Source organism: Erigeron canadensis, chromosome 6 (genome assembly GCF_010389155.1).
Source record: "Erigeron canadensis isolate Cc75 chromosome 6, C_canadensis_v1, whole genome shotgun sequence".
NCBI lineage: Eukaryota > Viridiplantae > Streptophyta > Magnoliopsida > Asterales > Asteraceae > Erigeron > Erigeron canadensis.
In genome coordinates, this window is record NC_057766.1 from 21,456,815 (window position 1) to 21,481,925 (window position 25,111).

Genomic DNA, 25,111 nt, shown 5'->3' on the forward strand with positions numbered 1-25,111 from the left:
TTCATACTTTAATCAAAACTTTCATTGTCTTTCCCAATTCCAATAATGTGTATTCATGAAAAGTTACACAAATACTTTACCCAGTTTACACAAAAACGAAGATAATATACAAAGGTCAGCAGAAAACATACAAGTCTCTAATGAGTAATCTAAAGATTTAGACCGACTAATTGTGTAATTGTGCAGGGGCTGCGCGAGCGTAAATCATGAGGTAGACTCACCACTATACAAGCCTCTAACAAGCGGGGCTACACAAACGCAAGCCCCCACTTTCACAAACCATGATTTAGGCTCGACCACTTTACAAGGCTCCACTTTACATGCCTCTAATAAGTATTATAAAAATTGGACTTTGTAATTGTGCAGGGGCTGCGCGAACGCAAGCCCCCGCTGCCACAAATTATGATGTAGGCTCGGCCACTTGGACCGACCTTAGGGCAGCACCCATCCTAAAGTGCAATGGAAGTCACTGACCTAGGCCATGGACCTTTATGATCATCCATCGACCCCATCCAGGTAAGTATGTAATCCATCTCCCTCTTTTTTCTTTTATACTGCTTCCCCTTCCTTGCACTTTGCTTTTTCAACCGATGTGGGATGCTCAACAAACTTCTTATTTAACTTTACTATCACATTTAGTACTTCTTTTTTGATCTCTTTTATTTTTATAATAGTCGTCCCTTACAATATTCGATTCACAACATATTATCATGTAACAAAGTTATAAGACACAGATATACTATTATATGAATTAAAAGCAAAGTGCACTAATGTTATAAGCAAAATCAGGTTATCTCGGCACAATGATGTTTGAGGTATGAGTGAGATGAGACGTCGATCATCTAAGATCTTGTATCATTGACAAGTTCATAGGTAGGCAAGTCAATGCGTCAACTAAATTAAAACAGAATTTAAAGCTGTAAACCCAAACTACATTATCTTATAAGTTAACTCAATATATATTGTCGAACGTAATAATTTGCCCAATTAATGAACTAATCCAATTTCAACACATGTTATAGAAACTCTCTCATATTACCCTATCTAACTAATAGGATTATCGGCTTTGGAAACATGATTCCTCCGGTTTGTTTACAGTAAAGTGACTCAAAAGTTGCCTCCAATCAACTCATTACGGACCTGCCCACTGGCTTTTCCCTTGGAACCGACTTGCACCACCAAAGATAAACATTTTTGGATGGCGTCTTGAGTTAAACCGACTTCCCACTATGGATCAGCTTACACAGCGGAAAATCACGGTGGGCTCAAAAACTTACATCATGTGTAACTGTCAAGATGAATCCACAAACCATCTTTTCTTGCACTGCCCTTTTGCTGATTCTTTGTGGTCATATTTTATCTCCTGGTGTAATTGCCACTTGCTAAACCACTCAACATTCGAGAGCTCCTCATGGTACATCGTGATCCCTGCATCAGCCCAACAAACGTCAAATAATGAACCTGATTATCCTTGCTTTCTGTTGGGTTATATAGAAAATTAGAAATGACTGCATTTTCTCCAGCAAGACATCGTCTTTAAGATTTGTAAAGAACTCAAATCCACCAGTTTCTATTCGATTGCAAATCGTTCCCCCAAAAGAAACATTCCTTGGCAAGAATGGTGTAGTTTTACTTTCGTTTCTAGTATAATGTAGTACATGTATAAATATTCTTGTCTCTTTTCCCTTTGTTACCTTGTATTATATCTCTTTCTAGCCACTCACTAGTTTTTATCAATAAAGATTTGAACGTTCAAAAATAATAATGATAAATAACCATCACATATATTGATGAATGAGATTATGATTTTTAAAGCCTCCTCAAGTTTGTGATAGTAAAAAACAATTCGGGAATTTGATTACACACTATGCAAAAATACTTCTTTATGTTGACGCCCTACCTTTATCCAGCATACCTATCAACTCTCCCAAATATAGGAGATGCGAAGGTCGTGTTTGGTTTACGAAATTTAATGGAATTAGAATTGAATTTCATTCCTTAGTGCATTTGGTTGTTCAAATAGGAGGGAATCTCATTCCGTAAGAATGTAAACATTCCATCATTTGATGAAACTCCATTCCTTGGGGATGGGGGAAGAAATTGCATTCATTCCGTCACTTGAATTTTCAAAAAATCAAAAACATTCCGTCAAATTATATTTTTTCCAAAAATATTATGTAAACCAAACACGCCCAGACCCGTTCAATGTGCTTTTCTTCTTGCCTTCTGAAAAACTGAACTGGTGAAAATATTTGATTCGCTTTACAATTTGCAAGTGGATGTTATTTTGGGTTTATAAACAAACATAACTAGTCACAACTCACAACTGCCACTCCACCCAATTAAATTCTTAAATCACAACTCACAACTGCCACTCCACCCAATTAAATTCTTAAATCGGTGATACAGGTTTGAGACTCACAAATAACAAATTATATATGCATAGTTAATTGTGTATCGAAGGGGACATATTGCCACCGAATTGCAAATCAAACATAACACCACATGTATAGCCTATTTATACAGCAAACTTGTCCGGTAGAGAACAATTATAGAAAAGATGAAAGTAACACATTTCTCTAATAATATGCCACTTCTACAACTATTAATGCCGACCCTTGTGTCGCAACGAGCATGAAAACACTCAACGGGCCAGATTACCTCGACACTAAGGGTAGAACAGTAATCTTGAGCATACTGCAAATCAATTGCGTGATAAGTTGGACATTCAAATCCAATGCACAAGTGCTTTATTGCTGCTCTGTAGCTGGTTCGGGAGGACCTCTGGCTATTGGCACACCACCACTGCGACGTGATTGTGGTTTTGCCAGTTCAACGCAAATTACTCGTCCATGCAGTGTCTGCAAAAAACCATATATTAGTTCATACAATATGCATACATTACTGAAATCAAATTTAAATCTAATAAAATTGATGTGGTCCAAAAGATTTATTGAGTTTGATATTGCTCAAGCCTATCGAAAATATTTATAAATACAATGTTTGGAGTCACTTTAGTGCGGGCTAAAATATTATAAGACACGTTTATTAAGTTCTGAATTAAAGATGAACTTAGGATCAACCTGCCCATCCATTTCATTAATGGCTTTCTCAGCTTCATCTGCAGATGCATAGGTGACGAATCCAAAGCCTTTCGATCTGCTTGAAACTTTATCCATCATAATATTGGCTGCAAACAAAAATAATGTTAGCTAATAGTGAATTTTAAGTAACAAGGTAAACGGATGAACTGTCTTTACGACACCTTCAACAACTTGGCCGTATTGAGAAAACGCGTCCAGTAATGCTTTTTCTGTGGTATAGAATGATAGTCCTGCAAGTAACCACAAGATGAGAAATATACTAATTCGAAAGAGTACGATACTTCAAAAGAGTAAGGAACCACAAATATAGTATAGTATTTGTAATTCACGATTCGAAACTTTATGTTTAAGGACATATAGTCATTAGTCTTTTGAAACAGTATCTAAATTTTAGTTGCAAATATCTATTATAGTGCCATAGTATAAACATACATCCACTCGAAAAAAGAATTACAATTGGTTAAAATGGACTGCTTTGGGTAAAATGTGTCAAATAGGATAGATTAGTTTGCCAATTACTCAAAACACAGAAAATGAGATTCTTCAAAAAGAAGATACATCAATAGAGTATCTAGACACTTATCCACGGAAAAAAATATTGAGGAAATTTTTAACCAACGCCGTGTATATACAATCTCTAAATGTGTGCCCGCCTGCATAGAATGCGATTTACATGGTTAACTTATAGGGGGGCACTTTGCATAAAATCATGGATTAGTGACCCACCAAATGTGGAGTCGATACCACGGTCTAGTGGTTTAACCGTTTAACCAAAAAGAAAGTTATCAGTTTGAATGAACATGGTAACTTAATGTCTGAATGTTTCTTTGAATTATGTAGGATCACGACACAGAAACAATAATTCAACCCAGTTACAGAAAAGTTGTTTTAAGAGATAAATTTGAAGATTTGAAATCTTCAACTTTATAAACGGAGATAGTTATTACTATTTTCAAACCACGTTTTGTGTTTAGCTGCACATATTTATCATTCGTGTGCAAAAACAGAAACAATGAAATATAATGCACCGGGCAAAAGTGGACTATTTTCAATATGGACACCCTTCGATGATATGATTACCAGGAGCATGAGATTATTCATCATTCAGGTATGATCAATATGAATCTCAACACTTATTTATGGAAATATCATCGGGAAGTTTTAAACCCACGCCTAAGTACACATTGTCATTGTATACAGATTTTGGAAGAAATTTATCCGCTTCAATGTCAAGATATCTCTTTGAATCATGTAGGATCACTTTCCAAAAACATGAAATCGATCTTAACTCATGACTAGCTGTTTCTAAATTCTAAATATCTAAAACTTATCAATAGTTGCAAGTGTTCAAAAATGATTCCAGCACGATTACAAGCGCTAACGGACATTATACATTTGGATGTTTCAGTTCAAACAAGATTCATTGATGATCATGTACGATACTCGACATAAGTCCCTATTGTTGACTCACTGATTAACATGAGAGGTCATTAACACACACACACAGTGAATACGCGCTGCGCTGTCCCTAAAGCTACGTTATTTCCGGTCCGTATACAAGTTCTAATTTTCTAATATCTAATTTACACTAAATAAAAATGACTAATAACAAAGAATTTATCTTAAGACAACAAAATAGAATAATATTAAACCATAAAATGATAAATAATGAAATGAGTATTAGCAGAAAAGAGAGAAAATAAACCTGCAACATAAATCTTGGAAGCAATGCCTCTGCGTGAAATGAAAGAAGATGATGACGATGGAAATGATTTTGATGATAATAAATTGGTAAATATAGATTTATGTATCATTCTATATGCCGCCATGACTATCTATCTATCTATCTCTTCTGTATGTATATGTTTTTGTGTGAACTTTTTGTTTAGGGTTTGAAACATACAAAACAGGGGAACAAGGAGAAGCATGAGACAGACATTTCACTTACAAATTGGATATCTACATGTCAAGTCCCTCAAAGTTTCCCAAGTTTGTATTTTACCTCACAACCTTTTATTTTATTCTTTAACTAGTTTTGTCAGTATAACTATAATGTGTGATATAGATATTATGCTAACTATTGTTTGAAAGAAAAAAAAATCCATAGTATATTGAAAGAAATAAATATAAATTGTAAAATATTAAATGACACAACAGAGAAATATGTAATTTTGTTTTAAGTTGGCAAAATATGTATAACAATAAAGAGTGTAAAAAGAAAAGGTGTAAAAAGAAAATACCTAAATGTATTATTGAAGAAAAGTGTAAAAAGTGTAAAAAGAAAATATGAAAAATATTAAACGTCAAGCATTTGAAACCAGATACCTAAATGTATTATTTAAGCAAAAAGTGTAAAAAGAAAAAGTGAAAAGAATTGAGTGAAAAAAAAATAATACTAATAAAGAGTTATATAATGATGAAAAAAAAAGCCTCTGGAAAAAAAAATACTAAACAGTTATATAATAAATAAAAAGCCTTAGGAAAAATAAGTTATTGAAGAAAAAACAAAACCACCGCAAGATTCTAACTCGCAACGTCGGTGTTGTAGAAATGTTTTTGAACCAATTAGTTAAAGTATAATGGCATAAAAATGTAATCAACTATGACCAAAATGTTATGTAACGTAGAATAGTTAGTTACATTACATAATCTTTTGGTCATAGTTAGTTACAGTACATAACTTTTTTTTCATAGTTGGTTACACTCCGGTGTCTTTATCCCTAACTTTATTTTTGGCTTAACCGGATGGAAACTTGAAGTAGCCGGTAACTTACATGACATAACTCAAAAAACAAGGGTGGTTACACTACACAGCTAGTCGAGTAGTTAGTTACATTACATAACCTTTTGTCATCGTTGATTACACTCCGGTGTCATTATCCATTAGTCTAAGCACATCTTTGTTTATTTTCTCTCTACATGTGATATATATAGAAAAACAAAAATGGTAAATAATTTTTTATAAAAAATGGCACGCACTCCCGTACGTCCAGATTTATTATTATGTATAACGAGATATGTTACTCGGGCGTTGCCCTAGGAGACATTATATTTATTGTATTCCGTATTATTTAAAAAATTATTACATGCTTCTCTCTCTATATATATAGAAGTGCTCACGTGGCACTCTCTGAGTCTGCCATGTCAGCGTTTTCTGATGTGGCAGCGATCCAAGTGACACGTCAGCATCCATGTTGACACCTACTTTGCTTAGTAGGCCTCCACGCAACCAAGATTTACAATCATGCTATATATATTAAACTTTTTATAAAAATTTTGGAGGTATGGATAGAGAACCTATGACCTCCAGGTTACCATGTGAGCTTCTTTGCCAGTTGAACCACAAGGAATTTTGTTTATTATTTGAAAAGTCACAATAGAAATACTATTTACATATTAGCATCTTTAGTAATAAATTTCACACATTGAAACCAATAGATTTTATATTATCAATATTCACACATTAGCATCTATACTAATAAATTTTCCATTTTAATAAGTATTTTTCGTCTACATTTTAATAATATTTTCATGCTTTATCTTTTGGCTCCAAATTAAGATATTAAAATGTGTAATTAAGTCTGAAACTTTTGTGTTACTAACAAATTTTATAAGAATTCATCACCTAAACATATGTGTACATAGTATAACTTATATTGGCGTACATTATTATAAGTCTTTTAAACAGTTGGATCTTAAATAGTAGATTAGCACTCCTATATTTTTTTATTTTTTTATTTTTTTGTAAAAGTTGATCATCATTTTTAACTTATCATTTTTAACTAACATATAAAGTTGTTTTTTCTCATACATTTTGTTAAAGCTATATTTGAGCAACCGTGCAAGCAATTTTAAAGTTTCTTCGGTATTTTGAAGTATATATTGGTACGTAAGGTTTTACAATTCAAGATTTTAAGTTATTGTCAGCAATGTTTGTATTGTATCAGGTAAATTAATTCCTTTTTTTTTATAACTATATGTATTTTTATTTAATTTATAATTTTTATGATTCATTTAATGACATTTTTTAGTATACACAGTAGCATATGTGTCGTTTTTTATTTATTTATTAATGATTAATTAGTTAATAATTATAAATTTTATTAGTCCATGGAATGCATGAGTTATACTTCAAAAAATTTCAAGTCCTATAATAAACATCTTATCTAGCTAGATTAATTAAATCAAATCTATAAGGGGGAAGGAGTGGTCATTCCATAACCAAACTTTTATCAATTTTTCCATATCACTGTGCAATAAAAACCCTCTACTCCATTTTTTTTCAAACTTAACCCAATTTCACCAAAATACTGACATCACTTTCACCAAACTTATAAATGCTATTTCCACATCATATTTTTAATGCCATTTATTTTTAATACATAAAATCAAAAAACGATATAAATTAAAACGTTTAAGTCGATATAAATACAATCAACAATAAAAAATAATTAAAATGCTGGGCGAATGAAATGTAATTAATATAAATATAAATATAGTTTTAAATTTTGTATAGTATCAAATTTTAGGGACTAAAATATAAACAATAAAAAACTTTTTTTTTAAAAAAAAGTAAAAAGGTAGAGATTACTTCTTCAACTTTCTTACAAGACCATATATATATATATATATGACATTAGAAGAAAACATAATTAATTTCATTATAGGTATTATAAGTATTTCGAGTAGATATTATAAGTATTTCAAATAAATAAAATTAAATTAAAAATAGTAATAAAACAAAAAATCATTTTGTGATTACTTAAAAATATTAGAAGAAATGCTATAATATAAATTGATATATATAATATTCATTGTCATACATATACATATAAAAAAAAAAAAAGGAACAACCATGCTTTTAGTCATTAGTGGCCCCCACAACTCCTATTTCATCCTCACTCTCTTCGGTGAAGTTTGCTGAAATCTACGCATTCTCTCCTTTGGCGTAACACCGGTGGTGGTGGTATTGCCCGGCTGGCGACTTGGTCAATGGGTTTGACGAATACCACTCCTTAACATATATAATACTTACTTCTACTAGATACTAAGTTGAGTTCCCAATGTAAGTACACATTTTATGAGTCATTAACTACATTCAAATCAAACATATGAGGATGTTTTCTTAAATACTTTTTTTAATGGGGTTGTTTCATAATGATATCGCATTGATTAAGAGTGTTTTATTGAGTTTCAAAACCATGCTCTATTTGGGGGCTTTAGACAATAATATCAAGTGTAATCTTATTGATGACTTCAAGTGTGGATATTACAATCTATTTATTTGGGGAAAAGTGAATATAAAGTTGTCCGGTACCTAAACTTAGGTGTGGAACCCCTCACATACAAATAATTTAATATTTCTTGATTAATGAATAAATGCTTGAGCCCCCATGAATTTTATGGATTAAAAAAATGATACGTGAGTATTTCACACTTAAGCTTAGGTACCTAAGAGCCTTATGTTCCACACTTAAGCTTAAGTACACTTTGACCGTAAATATCTTTATTTGTGTTATATATTAATTGATGAAAGTTATATCAATGAAAAGTACATTTAAAAACTTAATCAATTCATATATGTTATATTAAGTATATAATTATATATTCACTTTCGTTATAACATTATTTTTATTCCATGTCATTTACGATAAATTATGTAGAAAATAAAATAGACCGGTGCAACGCACGGGTTTCACCTAGTTTAGAAACATTATATAACTCAAAACCTGAGTTTATATTGATATTTTAATGAGTAAGCAATTATAAATTAAAAAAATTTGACAGTATAATTTTATAACAGGTTAATATATTATATAAATTCTAAAAGATAATAAGTATGAAAGTAAAATATATAAAATAAAAATACAAACATAATTAAAGCTAATTTCTCAAATAATTGAAAATAGAAAGTGAAACAAAATAATCCATAATAATAAAACATCAACTGAAATAATATTGAAACTAATAACTATTGCTAAAATTTTTTCATAGATGGTTAAGTGTATATATTCAAAACATACACCATACTGTTATGTGTATGTATATACTATGTAATAGTTCACTTGTAATAAGATGAGATAATCTTAAAAATATTACAAACTTAAAAAATAATAATATGCAATTAAAATAAGTGATCTTTGTAAACAAATTGGAATCAATTAAAAAGATCAAAACATAATTTGCTAAGCACAAAATTAAAAATATAAGATGGGTCCAATAGAAAATGAAGTTGACCCTTTAAGAAAATGAAAACGGGCAATAAAATGGTCCGTTACTATTCTTTGCACACATTCTCGTATCTTTGTTTTTAATATATATAGATATATATAGCCATATAGGTACTCAACTCAATAGAAGAAGCCAGATTTTATTTTATTTTATTTTAACAGCCAAAGACACATTGTATTATAACTCGGCTTGGATTGGATTTAAATATAAGATCGCTGGTCAGAACAACTTTATTCCATTCTGTTACAATTGGGTCGGAGCTACTTGGCTTGGTCGAACCTTTGGTTGCAACATTAATTAAGGGTGTAAAGTAGGAAGAGAATAAAGGAAAATCATAAAATTCATTTTAAGATTTTTTTGAGTATTAATATGAAAGGAGTTAAAAGGATAAAAGGGAAAGTTCTCTTCCTTTCTTTTTTTTTTTTTACCCTAAAGTTATCTATTTTTCAAAAAGAAATGCATATAGTATTCATACTAAAAATATAAATATTATGTAGCTTAAAATTCACCAATATCAAATATAACTCTCTTTTTTGAAAAGTTTCAACTTCATTCAATAGGCAGCAAAATTCTTACCTTTTAACCTTTCAATGGATCTTTAGTAGTTATAAAATTGAATATGCATAACATGCATTGTTTACTCGCCAAACAAATGGTACAAATCACACATAATTGATTGTCAATCATCACCAGCAATGTTCAGCACACTCTTCAATCAGCTGCTCAAGTCTTGCAAATAAGATTAATTATTTTAACCTTGCCTGAATCAATACGATAGTAGAAGACAGCAAGATAACCTCAGCTTTGAAGCTTAAACGGAAAGCCACATCAAACCATCCAAGAACTGAACTAAGCTACATGTTCTACTCTTTCCCCATAATTTATCATACGTCGTTATGTTCTACCAACAGGCCGGCCTACATTATCGATTGGATATGTACACATGTATGCCATGTATAAAGATTTATGGTGTTTCGAAATTTAAATTTTGTTAATATGGAAACTAAATGTATGTTACTGTAGTGTACGTGTATCCCTCCTTGGTCTTTTTATGTATGATGGTGTATAATTGTATGTATAAAACTCAAAGGCTGTTTAACAAGACCAAACTAGGATTTAGCAATCTACACAAAATACAATTGCTGAATGCAGAAATAGGTTCACCTGGCGAACAACCTTCAAAACTAACATAACTCCATAACATGACCACATTCAAGTTCATTACAACACCTACACCATTGATCTGCAAAAGCTTGTTTTGACCTATAGCTGATCAGTTTCCTATTTCCCTCAAAAATATAGCATCAATCAAGGTTACAGGCAACAAAGCTTCTGATGATCACTGGGTAAGAAGACGACTACATGCCAAGTGACCTTACAATCACTTCATACTCGATCTACATATGAACTTTTCAACAGGTTCGTCAAACTTTGTCATGATTGATGTGCTTTCAGCAGAGCTTGGTGAAACATGTCAATGAACTGATTATCCTGGACATTACAAAACCAAAACCAAATGTAAGAACAAATAAAAATCCTACTAATAAACATTATAACACACACAAAGTTGTTCATTTGGGGTGTTCAAGATTCAACTCTAACTCTTTTCCAATCAAATTATGCAAAACGTTTTTAATCAGATATGTTTTGATCTCCTTGCATGCACATATCAGCATTATAAATACTTGTATATTCAAATTTAGTTTTTGGATATCTTTAACTTTTGCGCATAACGTTACTCAGAACGCAGCAACTAAAATGATTTTGCTAAAAGCTAAAGCTGAGCATTACAGTCCCAACAAATATGAGCATTCAACTGAACCACCTCTCAGCAGACAGAAATAAACTCACAAATCAATAGCATAAAAAATCATAGTTAAGTAACTACAGGATAGCTATTGCGCATCAGAGGCGTGAATCCAGAGGTAAACTCATATTCGACAGCACTAGAGTTAATCAAAGAAAAAACAACACTAATAAATTGGTTCCTAGAAAACCGAATGCAGACCCCAATTGCCTGCCCATGAAAAGTAACAATTGAAAAGAAATATATTTATAAGTAGAACATATAAAATTCCTACTAATAAAGACTTTACACACCCAAACTTGTTCATTGTTCAAGATTCAACTCTACGCTTTCCCAATTCAATTATGCTAAACGTTTCTAATCAAGCAAGTTTTGATATCCTTGCACATACATATCAGCATTATATACATTCATAATCAAATATATACTTTTTGGATAATGATAAATGTTTACCTTCTAAGTATAGTGTTTCTCAGGAAGCTGCAACTACGATGGTTTTGCTATAAGCTAAAGATGACCATAACAGTATACATCTAACCATTCAACTGAACCACCTCTAAGCAGACAAATGAATTCACAAAATCATTAACATAAAGATCCTAGATCAGTAACTCTAGGATAGCTATTCTGTATCAGAAGCGTGAATCCAGAACTAACTTCATATTTGACAGAACCCGAGTAACTCAAAAATTAACAAGATCAATAGATAAATGTTCCTAGAAAGCCATATAGGCATATATAGACCCCATTTGTTTGTCCATGAAAAGTAACAATCAAGTGCGACATCATACCAACTAAATGTTAACTATGCCAACTTTTAAAGACGGAAATATGAAGTCATTATGCAAGATATCGCAAAATGAGTGTATTGGCAACAGGCTTGACTTCTTCTGGTACTTGTTGAATTGAGTTGATCCGAAAGATCTCTTCAAAAGGTTAGATTTTAATAGTAATTAGGGTAAATATAATTACAAAAACCATCGTATTACAACAATTCTTGCAGTTGTTTAAGAAAGCAATATAGCGTATCCATGGAATATACTTTTTAGGCATCTTTCGACCAGTATGACCAATTTGGTCTGATAAATGGACCAAGATTGCCAACACTATGGGGATGCCAAGCATATTGCTCCACAGCAGTTACATACAAATAATTAGGCATGATATGTAAAGTATGTCGTTAAATACTTAAATTTAATTATAAAAAAAATGTTAATACCTGGGCAAGCAGCAGAAGTGCATCACGAACTTTTTCTCTGGTCAACGTTCCATAACTTGCGGGGGAAATAGAAATCGGCGTAAGAGAGGACGGTGGTGTTGGTGGGGGGAATGGTTGAAGTAAGGGAACACCATGACTGCGTTGTACATTTAGGGGAGCAATTGGCACAGATGAAGTAGGTTGTTGGATTACATGAGATGAGGATGAGGAGGGTGTAAAAAACGGAACTGGTTTGATAAGATTGTTGATATGATTGCTGCTATTCACAGGGTCAGGATTGTCATATAGAGGTATTGTAGGGGTAGATGAGTTCATTTGCATCGTCAGACCATTAAGCACCGGAGAAGGTGAAGCACGAGAAGATACAGGGATGGTTGTCGAATTGTTATATGTTTGTACAGAGCTGGCCGAATTGGAAGAATTATGTCCCAAATTCAAAGCATTCTGCAATCATAAAACTTAATTATCACAACTTATAATCATATGACAATTAAACATGGTTTATTTAGTATGAGTTTGGTACAAGATTATTAAGATTAACATCAATAAATGCGTACACTAAAGAAATTCACAAATGGAGAGTCCTCCTGTACATCAGTAGTACTGGATGTAGAAAAAGGCAACTCCAACGGTCTTTCAGCTACGGCAGGGGTAGGTACAGCTTCGAGTTCCTCATACTCACTACACAGCAGCGCATAAATAAATATAGTGGAAGATAAGATGCATGGAATCAGGTATACGACATAGGTATATTGAAACAGTTCTGTAACTTATTGCTCAAAAAGAAAGTTCCCTGACATTAAAATCTTCCTAGCGTTGTGATTACTAATAAATAAAAGAACGAGAAAATATAAACAGAACTTAAGCTAAGAAAGAGGCATGTATATCAGAATATGATATGACGTACTTTTTGTTCACTTTTGACTTGGGGGAAACCTTTGAATAAGCACTGAGTATCCTGGATAAAAAAAAAAATTGACAATGAATAATTATGTCCGCTAAATTGTAACACATAAACATAACTTTTCAGTTCGTAACATCAATGGATAATTCAATAATAAAGAGCAAGGCAAAACATCTATATAACTTGGTAAAAAATCGATGTACATACAACATATATTTTACATCTTCATACATCTGATTGTTGGCTTAAGTTTGCATACTTTCTTGTAGTTAAGACAGGTAATAAACACTATGGAGTAATATAATAAGAGTACCTAGTAAACAGATTGGCGACATCCTCACACTCACGAGCATTGTAGAACCAAATACCATTGACTTCTTGGACAGGATTCCGGTATAACAAATATGGAACTTGAAGTTCAAACTCAAAATCTCCCAACAGATTCTCCACAAGATTTTCTGTTAACAAAAAATATACATATCAGATGTCAAAATTGAACTACACATCTGAATCTGATAAAACAGAAAACCACAAGGTTACAAATAAGAAAGTATGCCTGTATTACGCCGGTTCATTACTATAAATTGAAACCTTGGCTGGGTGTTCCTGCAATTAGATATACAAGCTTAACATCATCAATGAATCTACAACATGGTTTCTCTTTTAAAAAGTATATATGACCCATTGACACAATTTCATACATAGCATAATCACTAGTATATCATCTTTTTATTTCTTATCAATGGCCACAATGATTAAGATTATAGCTCTTCGGCAGGAAAATAGAATAGCATTTAACAAGAATAAGATATCAGGACCAAATACCAACCTCTTAACAACAAAAAGAGATCCTTCAACATCCTTGCGACTCTGATAAAAGGAGGAAATGAAATTACTATTAAAACTATGAACGGTTCATAAGGTATGATTCTAACAAGCAACCATACTTTTTGGTCAAAGCAACCTCGTGTAACAAATATAATAAATCAAAAATGGGCAAAATGAACAATGTATGAAGCTTATTCAAAATTGACATCAGCGTTAGAAACAGATAACTACTTCTTGCCACAGATATCGATATGGCACACCCAAACACATGTTCTTCCCAGGATACAAAATTTAGCTATAAAAAACCGGCTGCTTACATATAAAAGAAGCCTGCACCCCATGTCCCATAGTGAATACCAAGTACGATTTCAAAAGGACACAAAGTCTGTCATATGACACACATTAGACATGTTTCGTATAAACACTATCAACGTTAATAGAGATCTTGACACAGCTAATGCCTTTCTAGGGACACATTTACATGACTTAGAATAGGGTCATAAAGTAAAAATATCGAAAAGGCCCGTAAGATTTTTCTGTTTTATCACCGCCAAGTCGACCCATTCATCTGTTACCGCTTCTTTCTGGTAATCATAAGTTTCTTTTACGTCCGTTTTCAGTTATTAAAACGTTATTCAACCATTTTAACCAGTATTATACGTGCTTAAAACGACACGACTTTCACCGGCCGAATAAAGTTATAAGCACTATCATATATGTATAAGAAATAAAAATCAAATAAAATGATACAAATCCGGACATTAACATTTAATTAATAATTTAGGGAGAAATATAATAAAATGATATATACAAACATAAACAGGTAGCAAAAATGTAAGTAATGACTAAATATAAATAGCAGTGCATAAAAATAAATACAGTAATTAACTAAATTTACAAAAAATAGAAAATAAAAAAAAAGGAAAAGTGACTAACTAACCCATTGATTGAGGTCAACATTGAAATCATACAAGGTGACGTGAGCAGCGGTGATCAAGATCTCTTCAATATAAGGATCCATTCTTTGAAGAACTGTTAGATTCAATGCCTTTGTACTGTTTTGATCTAAATTCGGCATTAATTTTCCTCCATTTTTATTATTATTTGTCATTTTTATAAAAAAAATTTTAAGTATGATTATCGAAATTGAGAGAATCTTTTATTTTATTTTTATTTTTGAAAACCCTAGAAAGAAAGGAAAGGCAGTGAAGGAGAAAGAGTTTTATTTTAAATTTATTTATTTATTGATATTGATTGTTAAGAAAATCGGTTGATGTTCGCGCTTAAATACTCTGCATATTTGGGATTTGGGGTTTGGGATTTTATAATGGATTTATGCGTATTTCAAAAGTTAACTATTTTCAAGGTGTTTATCTTGATTATTGTTTTTTTTTTTAACCGTGTTACTCGGGCGGTCAGTCATTAACGACTGATCCATGAAGTCCGAAATCACAGGGGAGTGAAAACCCATCAATTTAACCGTTACAGAAAGCTCGACATTAAATTAGAAGTAAAACCATGTAAAAAATGGGGAAAAAAAATGTTTAGTAAAATAATTAATTATTTGTGTATTCACATAGATAAGATGTAGCTTTGAAAAAATAGGTTGGGACATATTTATAAATATTTTTTAAAAGCATAATTTATTATACAAACACAATTTTAAACACCTCGTTATTTTCACTATACAACTAAAACCTTACAAAAATTTCTTATAATAACGAAAATGTCATATTCTTATAAAATTATAGCAATAATCGTACTCAATTCCGTCTATAATGAGATATGTAAGAGATGAGATGTAAATAGTATTACTCGTATTCTAATGTCAACTAAGGTATGAAGGGTTTTTTTTTGTTTTATGAAAGATAACTTGGTTACTTATAATTTATAATTAAATTGAGTAACACGTTTCATAAAGAAATGAAAAGAGATCTTTAACTAACCCAGATATAAAGGTATTATACATTTTGATTATAAACTTTTAACATTTAAAGTTTTTTAAAGTAGGTATATCTTTACCATTCCACGAATTTTGATATAAATTTATGTCAGCCACGAAATGTGTTACAATGCACCCAAAAAGGTAAGAGTTCTTTCTCAATCTACTCAATTTTTCTTAGACTATTGTCAGAGGGATCTTTCTTTCATTGTAACATCTGCTGATGTACTTTATAGTGGGGTTATACCTTCCTTTGTAACACCCCAACAAGGTGGAATCATGAGGGTTACATACTAAGCACAACACGACATGGAAATTATGTAGAGTAAATCTAAATGCATAAAAAGGATCAAGTAATCCATTCGAGCCATTCAATAATGCAAGTATTTGGATTACACATAAGCATAACCCCAAATCAGGAAATGAATCACGGATCCAAGAAGTCCAAGTCCGAGTCTAGCATGATCAAGGAATCAACCATCCAACACGTCTATGAGCTAACCTGTTCACCTGAAAAGTGTACTAACACGCGTCAACATAAAGTTGGTGAGTTCATAGGAGCAAGTACTAGGAAACAAGTGTCGGGATAACAACCGTTAACGATGTACGAGGATTAGAATACCTAATCACGTCCAAGGAAACCCTAAAAGGTTTCACGTTATCACAAATCAATACAAGTCAACGTCAACGTTCCATAATCGTCCATACATATATATTATCGTCCAATAATCGTCCATATATATAATATCGTCCAATAATCGTCCATATGCGGGTTAAACAACCTGTAATCCACGGTTATGATCATGCCAGGTGTGGATTCGTCAATCCATCGTCCACATCTTAAATAATATATAAAAATATACTTTGAAACAAAATATTGTTATTATGTGGCAATGATCATACTGGGTGTGGATTCGTCAATCCACCGTCCACGTCCACGTCCATATATATATATATAATATAACATCCAATAGTATACAGTAACGACTTTCATCACATATACACGTCCATTAACACGTATCACATCATAACGTCCTACATCACATATAACGTCCATTAACAAGCACTACAACATAACATCTCGAATCATATCATAATGTATCTAGTTAACGACTACAACATGTATTCATAACGAAAGCAAAATCAACCAAGTGATAAGTCAATGCGTCCATAGAACACTCAATCAGTTAGTCAACGATCAAACAAGTTTGTACACTTTTCAGCCCGAATCTCAATTGAGTAGGGGGTTACGAAACTCACCTTGGCCTCTAGAAGGCATTAGAATGAGCTTAAGCGGGTGAGCGGGGAGCACAACGATCACAACCTATTTAATCAACAATTTATCATCGCTAGGTATCCTCAATCGATAAGGTCTAACTAGCTAAATTATGCCATAATCCCCCAAGGATACTTAGAAATGATTCAAGAACGTTTAAGCGACAAGGGGAAAGGTTTTAGTTAAATTCGGTTCGATGACTTAGCACCAAAATTTGACTTGAAAATCAAAGCGTTTAGAAATGTAACAATTTTGTTGACCTTAAAATGATGATATAAGACTAATAAACAAGCTTTGGATCATTGAAACCGATAACCGAACGAAAACGCTAAGGGAGGACAGAGGATTGGCGGACGATCTGCCGGATGATCCGCTGGATAATGTGATGAACACGGATCATCCGTCGGTTCATCAAGAGCGTCCGCAGATTTCAATGAATAAGAAAAACGGGTTTTGACCTAAAAATCTACAACCTTAGAAGCCAAAACCGATTACCAAACTTTAACACAACCAAATTCAAGTATAACCATGACATAAAAACACACCAATTAACAAACCCACTTCCAATTTCTTACGATTTGATTCAAAACACGTTTTTAAGCTAAAACACATAAATTACGCCAATATCGACCACCAAACGTTTAGATTGACAATAAGGAAGTAACCTACAATGCAAAAAGGAACGTTTTGAGTTATGAATCACTTACCAATTCGGTCTAGCACCTTAAATCCGAAACTAAGGTTTTAAAACCTTGGATGAACACTTGAAACCTGGAAGAACCTTGGAATTTTGATGATATAGATTATTATTGCTAAAAAGTTTAGTTAATTTAACACTAACAACACAAGATTTGCAAGGATTTATTGTGAATTTATGATGGGGTTCTTTTGGTAGATGCAGAAGAAGAAAAGGAAGTAAGTGAGAGGGAGATATGGAGAAATGAATGAGTGGAGGGTGTGAGGTGGGGGTTGGGGGGCGGCCTAGAGAGGTCCAAAAGTGGCTTCCGCTCCGCTAATTTCGACCAATAGCTATTCGTTAATCATTTAAACGCCAAAACGAACCCGTAAACACATTTAAACCCAACGTTATGTTAAAACATGTCAAAACGTTCAATAATTCATATACATTCACAAAATCTTTCTCACTTAATTACGTTTAATTACAAGTCAATTAAGGTCAAAAGTCACGAATGTTACATCATTCCCCCGTTAAAGGAATTTCGTCCCGAAATTCAAATCTAACTAGACTCGTCAAATAAATGGGGGTACTTGGCTTTCATTGAATCTTCACGTTCCCAAATAAATTTAGAGTCCACGTCTAGCTCGCCATCTCACTTAACGAGTGTATATCGAGTGTTCTTAAATTTCCTAGTTTCCCGGTCTAAGATTTCTATCGGCTCCTCAACTAATTTCAAAGTTTTATAGACCTGGATTTCTTCAAGAGGCACGTGAAGTGTTGGATCGGCCAAACACTTCCTAAGATTATAAACATGAATAACATTATGAACTCCACTCAAGTATTGAGGGGCTCCAAATTATACACTACCGGGCCAACGTCGTAAGTTTTGTTGAACGATCCAATATACCTTGGACCCATCTTATTACGTTTCACAAAGCGAACACTCCTTTTCATGGTGACACTTTCAACATCACAAAATCGCACACTTCGAACTCGAGGGGTCCTTGTCTCACGTTAGCATAATTCAATTGTCGTTACCAGGCTACTCTCAACTTAACTTTGATTTGTGTGATCACCTTTGTCGTTTAGATAACAATTTTAGGACCAATGAGTTGGCTTTCACCATCTTCCGTCCAAGTTAATGGGGGCCTACCTTTTCTCCCATACAAAGTTTTAAATTGAGCCATATGGGTACTAGCGTGGTAGCCATTACTATCATGAGGGAATTCGACTAACGGTAAATGCACGTCCCAAATGCCACCAATATTGATGGCACAAACTCCTAACATATCATCAAGCGTTTGAATCGTTCTTTCTCTTTGACCGTTGGGTTGTGGATGGAACGCCATACTCACCTCAAGTTGAGTACCCATCGCTCTTGGAACACCTTCCAAAACCCTGAAGTAAATCGGGTATTCCGATTGGTTATGACAGAAATTGGCACTCTAAGTTTAGATACTACATCTATGAGATACAACGTGCCATGGTGTCAAATTTATCATCTTCCCGGATGGCTAAGAAGTGAGCCGACTTAGTCAACCGGTTAACTATCACCTAAAAGGTGTCCCCACCACAAATCGATCTAGGTAACTTCATGATGAAGTTCATATCAATTCGTTCCCACTTCCACTGCGGCGTTACCGGTTGAACTATCAAACTGGGTGGTTTCTCGTGGTCGGCTTTTACTTGTAACACGTGATGCATTCACTAACGTAGCTTGTCTTTCTTCATTACTCTCACAGGTAAAAATACATCTTGTCAGGCCCCGGGTGAACCGAGTAGGCCGACTTGGGAGCTTCATTTATCAATTTCATTCCAAAGCCCATCAAAAACGGGAACCCACAATAATTCAACAAAGTATGATCTGTCATCGTCTCTTCTATCAAATCGTTCTTCTAAGTCGTGTAGTACCTCGTTGATGAGGTCGCGAACATTCCCTTGTACCGTAAGACTCACGGTCCTAAATCGTCTTGATTTTATACGTTCCTTTCGGCTCAAGGCATCGATTACAACGTTTTCTTTACCCGGGTGGGGCCGGATAACGCAATCATAATCACTAAAAATATCAAGCCATCTCCGTTGCATTACGTTCAATCCACTTAGGCTCAAACTGTGTAGAAGGCTTACGTGATCGGTATAGATCACACTCTTGGCGCCATATAAATAAACATGACCGCTCTCAATAACAAGTCACGAGTCGGGAAATTCTTCTCGTGCATCTTCATTTGTCTAGATGCATAGGCAATCATGCAACTTGTCTATCAACAATTGGAAGACTTGTTCTCATTTCTTACTCCAATCAGATTGTCTTTCTCGTTAGGTTCACAACATCAAGAGTTGGGCGATCTTTGGAAAGCCCCCTGTGAATCATCTATAATAACCCGCCAAACCAAGAGATTGGTGAATCTCGGTTGGTGTCTCGGGTCATCTCTAATCTTCACCACTTCGTTCCATTTGGGTCCGCATGAATTCCTTCCTTGCTCACCACGTGAAGGAAAATGATTAATACTCCGGAAACCTCCAAAACTTGACATGTGGATTACATTAAATCTCTTACCTAATCTCATTTTTTGATCATGCCACATGTCATGATCTTGTAATTAGGGAGATTTTTTAGATGATTAATTAAGAGGATTAATTATTTCCCCAGCTTAATGATTTAGTGATCTTATTTGTTTGTGTAATAAAAAGTTAAAAACGTTACAAAGAATAACGCCATCATAGTATATGAAGATACTTTATGATATATAATTTCTTTCCAGGCCTATATATCAAAAATATTGATCACAAATCACACTAGATGCAATATAATCTAGCTTCGAATCTTAACAAATTTAAGTCACACTTCATTCACTCGTAAACTTTAAACTATAGGATTGTGCAGGACTGCGCGAACACAAGCCCCAACAACAAATTATGATGTAGGCTCGACCACCATTGGAAGTGCGGAATGGTCTCAATTAAAAGATATGTAGAGACAACAGTCTCAGTTCTTGTTCTAGTTCAACTAGATAGAGTTTTGACTAAATTATTTGAGCTATATCTCTTTGCCGGTAGGCTGGATGTCGGATAACCGAATCTGATAACAACTGGATTAGTTGTTTATTAAGAATAATCTCTTGATTAATTCTTTTAATTTCTTGTTTCAAGAAATTATGATATGGACTCATATTTAAAATATCTGCCGATTCAAACATTTCATTGTTTCATTTAATCTAAATAAATGAAATTCAATTCTATATAGATGTTCTATATCATTGCTCCTATTAATCGGATGTCTTATAATAGAATCATGTATTGTTTTAATTATATTTTTTGTACAGATAATCTCTTGATTAACCCGATGTATTTCCTCTTTGAGGGATTTTGAGTATAAGACCATAAATAAATCAAAGTCTTACAAATCTCTAGTTTTTATTGGCAATAATGCCTTTCTTTAATTTGACGTATACAATCATAAAGATTGAATTAGTCATGTATGTGGTGAACATACCATTGGAAGTGCGGAATGGTCTTAGTTAAAAGATATGTAGAGACAACAGTCTCAGAAAGAATTGATAAAGTTAAAAAAACACAAATTCTAGTTGAAACTCACAAACTAGAAGAAACACAAAAACTAGATATTGTAGAAGAATCTAGTCAAAATAGTCTTTCTAAAAGAAGATGTAAAAAATATACATTTCCTAACTTTAATGTTGGAAATTCTTCATTAGGAGACTCTACGAATCCTAATGCATTAACATGGCCTTTTGGGTCAACTTCTAAAAAGTAAGGATATCATTAAAAGATAACCAACAATAATGAGTTTTATTACTGAAAAGTTAGAACAAATCCTTATTAAATGAACACTACATTTAAATGGGGGGATGATAAAGAAATTCATTCTTATGGAAATCTTCAAAAAGAATTAGTTTATTCAAATATAACTAATCCAAATTCCATTTATGTTAAAGGAAAAATCTTTTTAAAAGTTTATAAAACAATTACATTACATTGTTATGTAGATACAGGAGCGAGTCTCTGTTTGGCAAGCAAACATGTTATTCCAGAAAGTCTATGGAAAAATACTCCTAAAGAGATTAAAGTAACAATTGCAAACCAAGAATCCATTAAAATAGACAAAGTTTGTAGAAATTTAGTTGTCTATTTATCTGGAGAACCATTTCCTATCCCTACAATTTATCAACAGGAATCCGGTATGGATTTACTCTTAGGAAACAATTTCTGTCAACTATATGGTCCATTTACCCAATGGCTTGATAGAATATCTTTTCATCTTAATCAAGAAATGATTTTAATAAAGAAGATAACAAAGGCTTCCAAGTTGGAAAACCAGATTTTCTTGGATCCATGAAAAAGAATACAAAAATCAAACAAATTCCCGGAACTAATATAGCTCAGGAAATTATAAAATCTGAAGAAAAATGTTTCTTATTTTACATACAAAGATATCATATGATAGAAAATTTACTTGAAAAAGTATGTTCCTAAAATCCAATAGATCCTGAAAAATCAAAAAATTGGATGAAAGCATCTATTAAATTAATAGCTCCAAAAACTATCATTAGGGTAAAACCTATGAAATATAGTCCTCAAGACAGAGAAGAATTTAGTAAACAAATCAAAGAACTTCTTGATTTAAAACTAATCAAACCAAGTAAATCTCCTCATATGTCTCCTGCATTTTTAGTTGAAAATGAAGCAGAAAAGAGAAGAGGTAAAAAACGAATGGTTGTTAACTATAAGTCAGTTAATAACGTCACCATTGGTGATAGTCATAATCTTCCTTGCATGCAAGAATTACTAACTTTATTAAGAAGAAAAACAATATTTTCTACTTTCGATTGCAAAAGTGGATTTTGGCAAGTACTGCTAGATGAAGAATCTTAGTTATTGACTGCATTCACATGTCCAGATGGTCATTATCAATGGAAGGTAGTTCCTTTTGGATTAAAACAAGCACCTAGCATATTCCAAAGACATATGCAAAATGCTTTAAGAGGATTAGAAAATTATTGCACCGTCTATGTAGACGATATTATAGTTTTCTCGAATTCTGAAGAAAAACATTATATTCATGTTTTATCAGTTTTAAAAACAATTGAAAAATATGAAATCATTCTTTCAAAAAAGAAAGCAAATCTTTTTAAAACAAAGATAAACTTTTTAGGTCTTGAAATTGACCAAGGGACCCATTGTCCACAAAAACATATCCTAGAAAATTTACATAAATTTTTGGATACTATTGAAGATAAAAAACATCTTCAAAGATTTTTAGGCGTATTAACATATGCTGAAGGATATATTCCTAAGCTAGCAGAGCTTAGAAAACCATTACAAACAAATTGAAAAAAGATTATGTTTGGGAATGGAAACAATCTGATACAGATTACGTTAAAAAGATAAAGAAAAACTTAACCAGTTTTCTAAAACTTTATCTCCTACAAAAAGAAGATTTTCTTATTTTAGAAACAGACGCTTCTAATGATTTTTGGGGCGGAGTTTTAAAAGCTAAAACTGCAGAAAGAGAAGAAGTATGCAAATATACTTCTGGAAGCTTCAAACAAGCCGAAAGAAATTACCACAGTAATGAAAAAGAATTACATGCGGTAAAAAACACTATTTCAAAATTTTCTATTTATTTAACTCTAGTTAAATTTTTACTAAGAACAGATAACAAAAATTTTACTTATTTCCTTTAAAACAAAAATTGCTGGAGATAATAAACAAGGACGTTTTGTCAGGTGGCAGATGTGGTTTTCAAGATATTCTTTTGAGATTGAACATCTTGAAAGGACAAAAAATGTACTAGCTGATTGCTTAACCCGTGATTTTCAAACGTAAGCAATAATGCAGTCAAATTTTTGCTATAAATAGCATTAAAAGAAATCATTGAAAAAAGAAAAGACATCTATTTTCCATTTTAAGAAAGGGGGAATAATGGATGAACTTAAGGCATTTCGCCTAAGAGAAAAAATTCTTTTAATTGAATTAAAAGCTATTCAAGAAAAAATAGCTCTTTATGACGAAAGTCTAACAACTGTTAATTCAGAACAGGAATCCGCAAGGATAAAATCTGAGTCTATTCCCTCTCAAACGGTAAAGGGTAAAGAAAAATTAAATCCGTTGACTCCTATTGCTTTGGAAAAAAGCAAAAAGAAAGTTAATGAAGAACTACAATCTTCATCTAGTCCAGCAGCAAACGGCTCTGGTAAAGACATAAAAAATCCGTTGATGTTTGACAGTTTGCCAAAAACTGAAACGGTCTCTCTCAGACCAAGTTACGCTCTACAAGAGCCCATAAACACAAACTCCAAGTATTATGTCATTTTCGAAGGCGAATACAGAGGAATTTATGAAGACTGGGGAATTGTCTCCAAATATGTTACTGGAAATCCATTTCCATACAAAAAATATAAAACGCTGTTACAAGCTCAACAAGAAGCTACTCGCTATTCTGCACAATTTGGAAAGAAAGAAATACCATTAAAGGTAACCTTTTACTAAACCATTGATGAGCAAGTCCAATCAATAAAGAAAAAGCTTTGTAAAAAGCTAATAGCTATGACTAAAAGTCATATTACGATTATTGCAAAGAATCTTCAACAGAAGAAGATAATTCAAGTGGTCCCTCCACTAGTAAAGAATCTTTCTATACGGACGAAGAAAGATAAACCCAACACATGTAGTTGTCGATCAAGAAGCGTCATGGATGACGAAAGAAGAAAGATAAACTCAACACATGCGGTTGTCGAGCAAAAAACGTCAGGGATGACGACTTTTTATTTGTCTTGTAATAAACCACTTCCATTATATAAGGAAGAGGGATCATTTAGTTTAGGACATCTTATCCCATAGTCATATCTTATTTTCTAGTATCTTATGTTGTAATCTTATCTTGCACCTAGTATCCTGCATACCACCCATCACACAATTCTCTCATTGTATAATATCATGAGTGTTAGTGAATAGTTTCTCCATTAAGGAGAAATAATGTAAATTATCAAGAAGTTTCTTATCTTCGGATAAGAGACAGTTATGAAATAAAACCATCTTTTTCTCTAAATAATTGTTATTGTTAAACCTGGAGACCCTGAAGCCATGATAAAGTACCATTTAGG

At 32.8% G+C, this 25,111-nt stretch overlaps 2 protein-coding genes and 1 non-coding gene across 3 annotated transcripts; all 3 read right to left on the reverse strand.

Moving 5' to 3' along the window:
- Window positions 1-362: 362 nt before the first annotated feature.
- On the reverse strand, window positions 363-524 carry LOC122606364. The gene has a single exon (XR_006324877.1). It is a non-coding gene; the product is annotated as a U1 spliceosomal RNA (small nuclear RNA).
- Window positions 525-2,482: 1,958 nt separating this feature from the next.
- Window positions 2,483-5,011, reverse strand: LOC122605564 (small RNA-binding protein 11, chloroplastic-like). The gene is made up of 4 exons (XM_043778523.1): window positions 4,810-5,011; window positions 3,266-3,334; window positions 3,084-3,190; window positions 2,483-2,861 (listed from the first exon to the last, which is right to left on the reverse strand). Exons 1-4 carry the CDS (start codon window positions 4,931-4,933, stop codon window positions 2,751-2,753), a joined length of 411 nt encoding a protein of 136 aa, XP_043634458.1. The 5' UTR covers window positions 4,934-5,011; the 3' UTR covers window positions 2,483-2,750.
- Window positions 5,012-10,427: 5,416 nt separating this feature from the next.
- LOC122603606 (mRNA-decapping enzyme-like protein) lies at window positions 10,428-15,322 on the reverse strand. Its single transcript, XM_043776357.1, has 8 exons — window positions 15,034-15,322; window positions 14,095-14,135; window positions 13,822-13,871; window positions 13,579-13,723; window positions 13,269-13,319; window positions 12,919-13,042; window positions 12,362-12,805; window positions 10,428-10,826 (listed from the first exon to the last, which is right to left on the reverse strand). The coding sequence occupies exons 1-8, from the start codon at window positions 15,202-15,204 to the stop codon at window positions 10,770-10,772; spliced, it is 1,083 nt and encodes a 360-aa protein (XP_043632292.1). The 5' UTR covers window positions 15,205-15,322; the 3' UTR covers window positions 10,428-10,769.
- Between the last annotated feature and the right edge of the window lie 9,789 nt (window positions 15,323-25,111).

Coding starts and splice junctions, on each gene's coding strand:
- LOC122605564 (XM_043778523.1), bottom strand. CDS start 4,933: ATGGCGGCATATAGAATGATACATAAATCTATATTTACCAATTTATTA. Junction 3,335..4,809: donor TTCCAAGATTTATGTTGCAG/GTTTATTTTCTC, acceptor GGTTACTTGCAG/GACTATCATTCTATACCACA. Junction 3,191..3,265: donor ATACGGCCAAGTTGTTGAAG/GTGTCGTAAAGA, acceptor TTTTGTTTGCAG/CCAATATTATGATGGATAAA.
- LOC122603606 (XM_043776357.1), bottom strand. CDS start 15,204: ATGACAAATAATAATAAAAATGGAGGAAAATTAATGCCGAATTTAGAT. Junction 13,043..13,268: donor AAGTCAAAAGTGAACAAAAA/GTACGTCATATC, acceptor GCTGCTGTGTAG/TGAGTATGAGGAACTCGAAG. Junction 10,827..12,361: donor CACTTCTGCTGCTTGCCCAG/GTATTAACATTT, acceptor TGTAATGTCCAG/GATAATCAGTTCATTGACAT.